Raw genomic sequence first — 12173 nt, 5'->3', positions numbered from 1 at the left:
CGGGGGCCCTGCCACCGGGTCTGGATCGGGATTGCTGGCATCCCACCAGAGGAAGAAAGGTTTGTTGGGAGACGCACGTTTCGACCTTGCCTGTAGAGATGTAATCCTGCTGCCCTGGGCACGGCCCACTGTCCCCCACCACATGCAGACGCCCCCAAACTCCCCAGCACAAATGCTGCTGCCCCTCCAAGGAGGGTCCTTTTGCTCCTGTGCCTTCCGTCTGTTTTAAGCTCCACCAGTGACAAGGACCATTTTGCCAGCCTCCAGGTTCATGGTAGCGTGCACTTTGTGACCAGACATGTAACATGCTCCGTGCGGCCCCCAGCTCTCATTAGCTCGGCCCCTGCAAATGTGATGAAGATGAAAACCAGCAGGAGCTTGGGGTGGGAGCCCGGGTCAGCTCACACGTGTGCCACCATACTGCAGGCAAGAAGCCGGTAAGGGCAGGTGACCGCATGGCACAGCCGACAGCTGAAAAGCTTTTAACATCATTAACAGAGAGAGAGGTTGGTGTCAGTCACCAGGAGAAATGTTTCACTCCGGATTTGCTCCCTGGAGACCTGCTATTCCGTATGCAAAGAGGGCTGCTGAGCTCCACAACAACACTTCAATGACTTGATAGACGACAAAAGTACCCCAGCACCAGCCATCCCCTGCCCCGCGGCTCCTTGGGGACCAGGAGAGGCCACGTGCTGGGGAAGAGCTGCACGTGGCAAAGGCCACCGCCAGGCAGGAGGGCAAGGGTGGGACAGGCAAGGAAACCCATGGCAGCTGCCATGGCCACCAGGCCAGATGTGGCCCTGGGTGCCAGCCGGGCAAGCACCAACCTCACCCCGGAGGGATTTAATGTCAGAGAGCCCATGGTGAGATGCTGCCACCAGCTTCACTCCCCCTCTCCCTCTCCCTGCTTCGACACATGGTAGGAACATTTTCAAGAGCTTCCTCTCCACAGAGGCTCTGGCATTGCATTTTATAGCTAGAGCACTAAGTCACTCGGTGCAAAACGTAAGTCTATATTTCTTTTAAGATCTCTTGAGCTCCTCAAGCAGCAGCCACTTAAGCAGTCCTCACTGGGCCACAAAGAGACACTACCTGCTCGAGCTGGTAGGAGGAGAGCAAGGCCCCTTTTATTGGTACAGGACATTCATCTGCCTCATCTCCACGTTGATGAATAGCTCTATTTTACCCCGTGTCAGGCTCCAGCAAAGCAGAGGATGAACAGCTAAAGCTGCGCTAAGCCCACACACTCCATTTAGCCGGGAGATGACTCAGACGAGGCTCTTGGTGCGGGTGGAGGTGACGATGAAACACGAGGGTACGAAAGCCGGCAAGCAGGGGCTCTGCTCTCCCCACCGGCCGCCGTGCTGCAGGGCAGGAGGGTGGACCCTCCTCATCCTCTGTCCCTCTCTTCGGTTGCAGGACAGTCAAGGGGGTCCTCGGCAGAGGGACAGCCCAGCCCCGGTGCTCTGCCACACAGCAGAAAAGGCCATGGATGGCATCAAGCTGTCACTTATTAAACACCTTTTATCCCAGCAGCTCTCCAGTGCCAGCTCGGACGGGAGCAGTGCAGCCCGCAGTGTTCGTGGGACAGCCATGGTCACCCCATCCTTCCTCCTGCAGAAACCCCAGGCAAGACCCAGTGATGCCAGCCCTGCCCGGGGGACCCGGGGGATGGAACAAGGGGTTGCCCAAACCACCTCCCGATTCCAACCAAGCCTTTGGAAGAGAAAGATGGCCAAGTCAGAAAGCCAAATATATTTTTTTGCCTGGTATCTGCCTTGAACGTACGTTTGTGGAGCCGCGCAGGGTGCCCACCCCGCACACCCTCCGCCTGCCTCTCCCCACCGCCGGGACCGCGCGTGGCGGAGGCGGCAGCTTCGCCCACGGCCGCTTCAGGTCAGTCTTCTGAAAAGCCACTTCTCATCTCCAGCTCGTTTCCTGCCAGAATTAACGGCCTGCGCTCCTCTGGGGACCCAGCCCTTGCGAAGGCGCGCTGGGAGGCAAGCAGCAAAGGAGGGAATTAAGACCTTATTTCCTCTGCCAGAGATAAGATCTTTAAACAAGCTTCTCAGCCAAGAACTTTAATATTATTTTTTTTTATATAGGTTTTTTGCAAGGGAATCTTGTTCTCCAGAATTGCATCCGCCTCCAACCCACTTACAGCTGCCAAAGCCCGCGCTTCCCCCGGGACCAGCCTGCGAGCGGCAGAGATGGATGAGCTGACACGAGCGTGACTTCACCTCTGCTGTCCTGCCGCCGGAGCCCGGGGCTGTCGCTGTTCCCAGAGCAGCCCCCCATGGATCAGCCCCACGGACCAGCAGCCCCCTGCCCCAGTGTCAGGGCTGGATGAAGCCCCCCGGGGCGAGCATCCCTGCGAGCAGCAGCAACGCCTGAGCCAGCCACACACCGCTCCGACCTCCAGCTCTGCTCGGATCTGTCTCCGGAATCACTCCTGTTTTAACCCGAGAAGGGCCAGCATCTGTGGTCTTGCGAAAGGCGCCCGTTCCCCCTCTGAAAAGACTTCTAGACATGAGTGAGGGGCACTAAAGTGGACGCCCAGGGTTTACCTCCCCTCTTTCGCAAAGCCAAGGTTGTTCTCTTACCCTGGGCCTCAATTCCTCCTCAATGCCCCAGTACTGGCCCTGTGTTTGGGAACACAGACAAACGTCCCCTGAGCCTTCACCAGCAAGAAATAAATGCCCCAGCCTTGCTCACGCCCTGGGGGTTTGCAGCCCTCCCTCGCTTGGAGGCTGCTGTGGGAACGAAGGCTTTGGGCTAATTTATCCGGCACATTGGCACTGCAGATTGACGCGCTGGCCCTGAGAGACGGCAGGGAATGGGAGCCGGCCGGCCAGGCGATAAATCACGGGACGCAGGGTCAAGCTCTGCCCGCTGGTACTAAAGGTGCTGGTCACCACGTTCCCAGCGGGACGAATGTTCCAGCCTCAGCGCTGCTTTTGTGTCCCATGCCCTGGGAAGGGGGGGACACCCGGCTCTGTCGGATTGCCGTGTCCTGATGTTAGCCCCCCTGCGCTCCCCGCCAGCCGCAGCCCCGCAGGTGACAACCAGGGGACAAGGCTGCAGGCTGAGTGAGTTTCCCACTTTCCGTCTTCGCTCTCTGTCCCACATCCAAGCAAACGTGACCCCCTTGGGAAGTTTTCCTGGAAAAAGGGGGCACGGATGCCCGCTGCTCAGAGGAGCCTGCCAGCAAGGGCTGTCTCGTGGGATCTGGGACACGGCAGCCTGCCTTGAACTTCTGCTCAAGGACGTCTGTCTTGTAAAGCGCAGCACAGCACGAGGATATCCTAATGGGCTTTTGATGAGCTTCCAGCAAGATAAACGAGCTTCCGTGACCCTGCTCCATCTTCCTGAGCCAGATCATCGGTAAAGGAGCTCCTGCCTTAGCCCGCAGCCCAGAGGAGCTCTCACCTCTTGCATCCCGCACGCGCGCCTGGGTACATTAATCTATGTCACCTGGGTACTCAGATTAATGTCACCGCTGGAGAATGGAGGGACTGTCCGTCCTAGGGCTCCCCTTGGGTGCCAAGCCCTGTCCAACCATCAAACTCTCAGCAGGGGAGGGAAGGAGAGCTAACAGATGACGGCTCCCTTTCCCGAGGAAATCCCGAGCCCTCAGCCCCGCACGCAGCAGGTCTCAGGGCTGGGCACAGACCAGGCAAGATTTTTGCCCCAAACCAGTCTCCAAACCCCCAAATTTCTTGGCTTGCTGCAGGCAAACAGCTACCCCAAGCTCCACCCGGGTCCAGGCTGTGGGGCTCCCTCCCTGGGTGCCATTAGTAGGTGTAATGAGCTGGAGATAATTGCTGCCTCCGGGACACAATTAACTCCTTCCTGGCCTGATCCAGCTGGGGCTTTTGCATCCCAGAAGAGCAGTTTCTCCCTCAGGTTCCTTAGAAAACTTCCATCCCTCTTCCTTCCCAAAGTGAGCCTTCTGAATCACAGCCCGACGAGCAAAGTGGGTTCACTGCTGCGTGGCGATGATTTAGATTTGGGATATATCTGGAACGTATCATTTATTTCAGGTATATGAGGCACCAGCGAAACTGGGAGGAAGCAGTGAGTAAATCAGTCACACCCTTGTGACGATAATGGGGTTTGAAGCCGCTCGGTGCAGCCAGGTGACAGGCTGCCCTGCTCTGAAAGTCCTGATCCCGTGGGGCCAGGCAAACATGACGAGATACGGGTACCGTCCAGGGATGCAGGGACACAGTCAGGAACCCTGGAGGGGGTGGTGACATTGCATTGGGAGACTTCTATGCCAGCACTGCCAGCAACGGCCGTGGGGACACAACCTCTGGCTGAAAGAGGCACAGGGCAGACAGCCCTCTGTCCCCGGGACCTTGAACCGGGCACTGCCCAAAGAGCTGCTCCAAACCTGACGCCCACCTTCACCCAGGAGGTCCCGCCTGGAAGCAGCAGAGGAAGAACCAGGCACAAAGTCCGTCCTCCTCCCTGGCCCCCGTGGTGGGTTTCCTTTGCAGCAAATTCCTGTTTCAGAAATGCAGAAGACATGAAATATGAAGACAGAAATTGCCGGCGACTTTTAATTTGGGTTCTGCCAATTTCTCTGTTCCAGATATTGATTTTCCATAAAGATGAATCCCCGCTCCCGGCTCTCTCTGACAGGCACTATCTGGGTGTTCTGCCTACCCCGAGAGTGGAAATATGTTTTATTAAGTGTCAGAGCTCACTAATGAGAAGAGGGAGGAAAATCAATTGTCTGCTTATATCTTGATCTCAAAGACAGGACTAACAAGGTCTTTATTTTGGTGCTGTGGGCAGGAGGACGGGGCAGAATGACAAACGTGACAGACAACGGCTGTCAGCTCTGCTACAGAGAGAGCTCAGCTGATGGCGGGGGGGGAAGTGGTACATGGTGTTTGAGTGCTTCAAACACATTTGTATTTGTATTAATTCAAAGGGATTCATAGAGTGCTATAAAATCCTATAGTTGAATTGATCCCTGATGCAAAGCTGCTGAAAACAGTAAAATTTCAGCTGCAGACTATAAGCAGGTTTATGCTCGTATTCCTAAAAGCGAGACGGCGGCTTGGCCTGCTGTGCTGGCTAGGGCAGCCAAAGGGATTCCATTTTTCCATGCTGAATTTGGGATGAAGGTTAGCATTTATGCCAAGGAGAAGCGAGCTCAGTGCAAAAGCCTCTGCACAACTCCGGCAATAAATCCTGTTTCAAAGGCACGCCATGCTGGGCTCATAGAGAGTGCTTCAGGTGACATCCCAACCCTGACAAAACGAGGAGCAAAGCTTGCTAAGCCCAGGACTTCGCCTTTGCTGCCTGAGAAGCTCAGCCGCGGCGCTCAGCTCAGCTCCGCAGTACTTTTGTCTTCTCCCTCCGCCTTTTCCAGGTCAGTTCTGGGGGACAGGAACACCCTGAATAGCCAAGACCTCGCCAGCTCGATGGCAGGCGTGCTCTCCACCGAGAGCTGTTAATTACAAAGACACCATCGCATCTTCAGAGATCGTGGGGTGGGAGGGCACCAAGGGAAACGGACACAAAGTGCAAGCCTTGCTTTAAACTCCTCCCGGGGCGCCTGGCACAGGCCGTGGCTGGAAGAGGAGGCGAGGTCAGCTGGACCTCCACAGGATTCTTCTTACGTCCTTAGGCCCTCAGACCACCAAGGCCGAGGGAAAAGGACACGGGCAATTCCCAGCACACGCAACCCGAATGACAGGGTTGGGACCCATGACACCACCAGGAACATTCATTTCCTGCAGAAACTTGGTGTTATTACCAAATGCTGATCTCTGCTAGCCCTCCCCGTCAAGCAAGGCTATCAACCTTCTTTCACTCATATTTGTTATCTTGTCTGTTAGAGAATCACACCTGACAATCGTATAGTTAATCTCTTGGCAGCTGTGAAATGAAATGGTAAGCTCCGGCTGCCTCAAGGAGATGCATTGATTTCTTAAAATGACAGATCGCCTCCTCCCTTGATGTTCAAGCAGAAGCTCAGGGCTGGCGTTGCGGATCTTGCCTATCATTCAATTAAAAAAGCTTATCAGAGATGCACCCGCTAAGCATACACGGCAGCATTAAGGCTAAGCCCTGACCCAAAGATTTAATCACAGGGGGTACGAAGGCACCTTCAGACGCAGGAGGCCTGTCCGGTTTGGTGATGAACACACACACCGGTCGCGGCATTGAGCTCACTGTGAACCAGACGAGCCCGGCTCTTCTCCGCCGTAACGCAGCTGACTGGCCAGCCGGGTCCCGCAGCAGCGCAGAGCAGGAGAATCCCTTCCTACCCAAAAAACAAAGTTTGCTGCACTTAATGGAGCCGTTTATATCCTATTTCAACACATCTCTTTAATAAGGATTATGTGTTTAAGTTAATGAAACTCCTGACGCTTTGTGAAACAGCCTGTCTCCCTGGGGAGAGCAGAGCACCGGAGCGTGTCCAGCCTCAGATGTAAAGAGTCACCCTCAAAAAGCGAAAATACCCCCCCACCCCACAGCACGCCGTAAAGCCCAGCAGATCCCGTTAGTCCCCCAGAACCACCCGTGCTTTCCTGGGCAAATATTAACGTGGGCAAAACAGCAAAGAGCAAAGCTGCAGCCTACGTGTGGGCATCCAGCTCAGGGTCCCAGGCAGAGCAGCAGCGGGGTGCTGAGGCTGATGTCCTGATGCTCAGGAACTCAGGGCAGCGTCACTCGCAATCCTCCTCCCAGAAATGCTACAAACAGCGCAGTTCGGAGCAGCCTGGACTGAGAGGACTCACCAGCCCCTGGGTAGTGTTGACCTAAACCTCCCGACTCAAAACCCAGGCGAGGTGCCTGCGGTGGGAGAAACAGGGCACCCGAGTGCCAGCAAGGCCCTTGGCCACGGCCACCTCGCAGGGTGCCACCGGCACGACCTTAAGGATTCCTGGGATGGAGCCAGCTTTTCTGCTACACCTTGCTCTCAGCCAGCATTTACCATTTTCTGGCTGTCCTGCCTTAGCTGCTTCCTCTCTGCCTGCAGGGACCCTTGGCTCGAGGTCGTGTCCTCATAGTTTGCTGCTGAGGTCTGGGCTCTGCAGGGAGAACGGAGCTTTAAAGCAGCCCAGAGCGAAGCGGCTCAGTCTCAGACTCCTCGGCTTTAGAGCTGGGACTCAGAAAACACTGAGGCCGCTGCCTTTCACGGAGCAGAGGCGAAACATGCTGGGGGAACAGTGTGAACGTCTCGCACAGGAGAGCAAAGCTTTGGAAATCGTATTTTGGGTGCCGCAATGGTCACAAACCCTGCACATGGTCCTTTCATCCGCGTAGCATTCCCACAGCCCCATCGCAACAGCAAGGGCGCGAGATGGGAGTGAAACCAAACGTGCCGGTTCAGGGGGAAGCACAGAGCCCTCGGCCCTTCTCCTGCCTGCCCCCGGTGGGGTGGGAGAGTGCCCGGGCACAGCCCTGGGCTGGGGGATGGAGCCTGCTCACACCTCGGAGAGCAGGACACCCAGCCCGAGGGTCACTCCGACCCCTCGCCCCGTGCCCGGCGCCGGGGGATGCGTCACATTGTGACTCCAGCAGCCAGGCATTGTGTCCTGGCGACCCCAGCCACCGCCGGCGGGGTAGAAACAGATGCCACTAACTAATCAGGCAGAGGACAACACGGCCACGCATGTGGCCGTCTCCCCCTGGGGCCAGACTGGTGTCACCAGACCTGCAGGGACCCCAGGTGCCACCTCTCCCCAGGGACGAAGTGGATTGTGACCGAGATTTACGGAGGGGAAGGTAGAGACGATTTTGGGGCCTCCAGTCCCGTAGACAACTAGCAGTATGTCCCCACAAACCGCCACCGCCAAGGGCAAAGAAGCATCATGGTGAAAAGTGGAGCCTTAGGGGGGACGTCGGTGGGTGCTGGAGGCTCGGTGACACCAGCCGGGGCATGGCTGGGTGGTGGGAACCGACAGCAGGGAGAGGGAACGGCACCCGCGTCCGCCCAGGGATGCTGGAGCCTTGTCCCTGGGTGGTTTGCCTCCGGCTCCCCAGGCCTGGGGGGTGGCGATGGCAGGCAGGGAACCCTTGGCCTGGGGGATCCCAGGGCCACGCAGCCCCCGGCTCGGGCAACTGGACATGGACTGGTTGGAGTGGGGCCAGAGGAGGCCCCGGAGATGCTCCAAGGGCTGGAGCCCCTCTGCTGGGAGGGCAGGCTGAGGGAGTTGGGGGGGTTCAGCCTGGAGAAGAGAAGGCTCCGGGGAGACCTTAGAGCCCCTTCCAGTCCCTAAAGGGGCTCCAGGAGAGATGGGGAGGGACTCTGGATCAGGGAGGGGAGCCATGGGACGAGGGGTAATGGTTTTAAACTGGAAGAGGGGAGATTTAGATGAGATATTAGGGAGAAATTCTTTTCTGTGAGGGGGGTGAGCCCCTGGCCCAGGTTGCCCAAAGAAGCTGTGGCTGCCCCATCCCTGGAGGGGTTCAAGGCCAGGCTGGACGGGGCTTGGAGCAACCTGGGCTGGTGGGAGGTGTCCCTGCCCAGGGCAGGGGGTTGGAACTGGATGATCTTTAAGGTCCCTTTCAACTCTAACCAGTCTGTGATTCTACAACTCCAGCCTCCCAGGCTGCAAACATAGCAGCGCTACTGGGGAAAAAAAAGCCATTTCTGGCAAGAAAAAAAAAACCAAAAGAGATATAAAAACAGAAAGGCAAAACAAGCACAATCACAGCTCTGTCTCTGTGGGCAAACAGACTGCTGCAGAGAGCCAAATCGCTCTGAAAGCGGGGTAACGTAACCTGGTGCATGCGCTGTCCCTGTTGCGCTCCCTACGGGGATGCCAGGAACCGGCACTGCTTTGGTTTGGGGTTTGGTTTTGGGTTTTGTTTTTGTTTTTTTTTTTAGTGGAAAGCAAAACAGTGAAAAGGAAATACAGCTTGTTTTTTCAGTTGACAGCTCTCTTGGAAAAAAAGTGGCTGTGGATGAGCGAATTAGTATAAATTGTAGTGCAGCTAGGGACCAGACATCTGAAAGGTTTACAAACACTTGAAACTCCTACAAGGAACCGTTATTAGCTCTGTTATGTCTATTTAGGGAAAATGAGGCTGAGAAAAATTGCTTTGTCAACTAGATATCACCATCTAGCTTCCACAAGACATGTAAGAATTAAAATATCCCGGTTAGCTACTAGAAAACTTAAATAATTATAACCAGAAAATTACATAGAATGAGGAAAGTTACCTGTTGCTAGATCGTATCACCGCAGGCTGGCTGGGGTCACACAAAGTCTTACTTTCGGGATTCCCTGTTTTTCCCAATCAAGCGTGTTCAGCTTGCGAAGGCCAGGTTCGCAACGTCAGGCTGGGTTCTCGTTACAGTATCGCCGACGGCGGGGACACAGGCATTTATTTAGGTGATTTCTGCTTGCGATACGTACGGTGTGAGAGCCACGGGAACTGCAGCGAAAGCAAAACAGGGAAACACCGTCCATCGTGGCTCAGCAGGAACCACCAAGCAGGGCCCGGCTTTGTCAGTAAATGGAACGGCCAAGACTAAGACAGAGAGCAGATACGGCGGTGCCAAGGACCACTACCCAAACACCTTCTTACCAGCAAACCCTTACCTCTCCACAGGCGCTTTACTTGCATTTCAGTACACTGTTTACGGACCAACAGAGTCCTTCTACAAGAAAGCGAGGCGATATCATGGGCCAAGCTGATGATGTAAACTAAAACCAAAGACAGGGAAAACAACACATCACTGAAAATGCTGCTGTTGAAGGAAAACAATACCTCGCCGACAATGTTGCTGTTGAAGGCAGAGGTGCAAGGAAAACCGCTAATGTTCCTCTTGAAAGCTGTTGTGAGGCGGCACTCGGCGTTCTGCGTGGTTCTGCCTGCTGCACAGCAGCTCGCTCGGGGGGCAGAGGGTTAATTTGAATCACCAAGGTGATTATGTAGCTGTAGGAATTGGCTTAGAAGACGGGTCTCAAACCTCAACAGCCTGGCAGATTTTTACAAAAAGAGAAAAATAGACATCTCCAGAGATGTAGAAGAATGGAAAGAAATGGCTTACAGGAGTACAAAAGGCATCTAATTAGAATGAAACAGAAGATAATAAGATAGGGAGACATTTTGGCAGAGTATATCAGAGAATAATTCCTGACAGTGAATCTATTAAGCAGAGGTAGAACCTCTCAAGGGGGAGTAGCAGGAGACCAGTTGGTTGGAATATATAAAAGTAAGCCTCTACAAAACATTAGAAACCATTTAACCAGAAAGGAAAATTCCTCTGGAACTACACCTAGCCTAACAGTTCTTTCCCATCTATAAATTTATAAGCTAAGCTTTATCAGTAAGAGAGGAGAGAAGAGTCTCAGCCATGATTAGCCATGACAGCGGGGTTGGACTAGATGACCTTTAAAGGTCCCTTTCAAGCCAACAGACTCTATGATTCTATGATTACTCTCCCTCAACGGCTGCTTTTCCTTTGCTTGTTGATGTTATTATTGCTGCTTTCTCACACAGCAACTGAGCTTTGGAATCATGGCTGAGGCTTTGAATGGATTTGAAACCAGTTCGGAGAGTGCTGTGCACGGCGGAGAAGACAACAATGCCAGCTGGGAGCAGTACCTGGAAAGGAGAACCCTTCTTCTGCAGTTCCTGCGCTCCGACCTGAGCCTCCACAACCTCCAGCACCACTGGAACAACGTCGAGCTTCTGAAGAAGTGTTACTTTTACTTGGAGGTTGAGCCCAAACACGTGAACGTGAGAGACCAGAACGACGTGCTGCATTGCATTGACATCTTGCAAGTAATAGACCCCATCCGACTGGAGAGGGTGAAGAAAGTGGGAAAAAAACAGACTGAAATCCAGCTGTTTCTTTTAACTGAGCTGCTAGAACAGCTGAAACGGGGTTGGGAGGAGCTGAGCTGTTACGTAGAGACCTGGGACATGATAACTTTCCTCTCCAGGTGGGACCTGATTGTGCAGAGAGTGTCCCAGCTCTCCATGTCGATGAAAAATCTCCGTTCCTTGCAAGAGCCAGGAAAGCTCTATATCAAGCACCGTTTGGTCTCACATGCAGGTCTTAGAGGCACCAGGCTCTCCAACATTAGGCTTTCTCTCTATACGAAAAGGCCACTGATTTTTGATCGAAAAGAATCAGTTGCACACAAGGACTGGGCTGAGCTCAAGTGGTTTACCGAAAACCAAGAGTCACACGTCGAAGAATGTGAACTGCATGTTAAGTTGCTGACAAATGGGAGTCAGACGGAAGTGGGATACGGTAGGCTTCAGCAAGTCACCTCCAACACATGCATAGTCCAGAACCTGCAGCCTGGCAGCTCGTACGAATTCACCATTCGAAGACTGCACACTCTAACGCTTGTCTTTGTAAGGTGGCACGATAGCATTACGCTGAAGACACAAGAATAACGTTGTTGAAGACATGGAAGCAGCCCCTAAGGCACCAGAATGATGAGATAACACACAAAAACGTTTTCCTTATTTTATCCATTTGAAAAAGCAGAATGAGAAAAATTAAAGGTTTTCAAACATTTCGCCTGAAACGGAACTGGTTTTGTTTTCAACAACAATTTTGCAAGCGCCTTCCCCAAATCTTTCCAGGTTCACAGTAACCCATTCCAAATTCTTCACACAAAATAACACCTTTAGGCAGCATTCAGGACTCAACACTCACTTCCCGCTGCCAGAACTCACGGGCGGGAGCAGGTCGCGGCAGGCAGTCTTGCAGGACACCTTGGATGCAAAGCACAGGGGATAGAAGCCTCTCCATCATCCGGTGCTTTCCATCCACCAAAAAATGCTCAGTGCCAGCTTCTTGCAATGATGTTGGGTTAGGTTTTTTTACCCCAAGTTTGTTTTTTTTCCCCCCCACGTCCTTCTTTCAAAGCACCTGAGCTCTTCAAATCACTCACCCTAACTTATCTCCGTCTCTGGTTCCTCTCACCCTCTACGCCCTGTGCTTAATAGGTCCAACATAAGCATGATTCAATGCTCACCCCCCTACAGTGCACGAAAAGATCACTGATTAAAAAAATACCCCCAAAACCACCAACAAAAAAACCTCAACCAACCCCTCCAACCCCCCCCAACAAACAGCGAAGGGTAATACATCCACACGACCAATCTGTAGAAAACAATCTTTTTCTGCCACGTACTGCAGTTATCGCCCATTTTCTTTTTTACCATTCGGTTCA

At 53.7% G+C, this 12173-nt stretch overlaps 1 protein-coding gene across 1 annotated transcript; it reads left to right on the top strand.

Annotated features, from left to right (window-relative positions):
* The first annotated feature begins 7327 nt into the window (after positions 1-7327).
* Positions 7328-12024, top strand: FNDC11 (fibronectin type III domain containing 11). Its single transcript, XM_054218719.1, has 2 exons — positions 7328-7399; positions 10480-12024. Exons 1-2 carry the CDS (start codon positions 7328-7330, stop codon positions 11386-11388), a joined length of 981 nt encoding a protein of 326 aa, XP_054074694.1. The 3' UTR covers positions 11389-12024.
* The last annotated feature ends 149 nt before the right edge of the window (positions 12025-12173 follow it).

This window comes from Rissa tridactyla, chromosome 12 (genome assembly GCF_028500815.1).
Source record: "Rissa tridactyla isolate bRisTri1 chromosome 12, bRisTri1.patW.cur.20221130, whole genome shotgun sequence".
Lineage (NCBI taxonomy): Eukaryota > Metazoa > Chordata > Aves > Charadriiformes > Laridae > Rissa > Rissa tridactyla.
The sequence above is the reverse complement of the archived record's forward strand: the minus strand, read 5'-3'. Positions and strand labels throughout refer to the sequence as shown.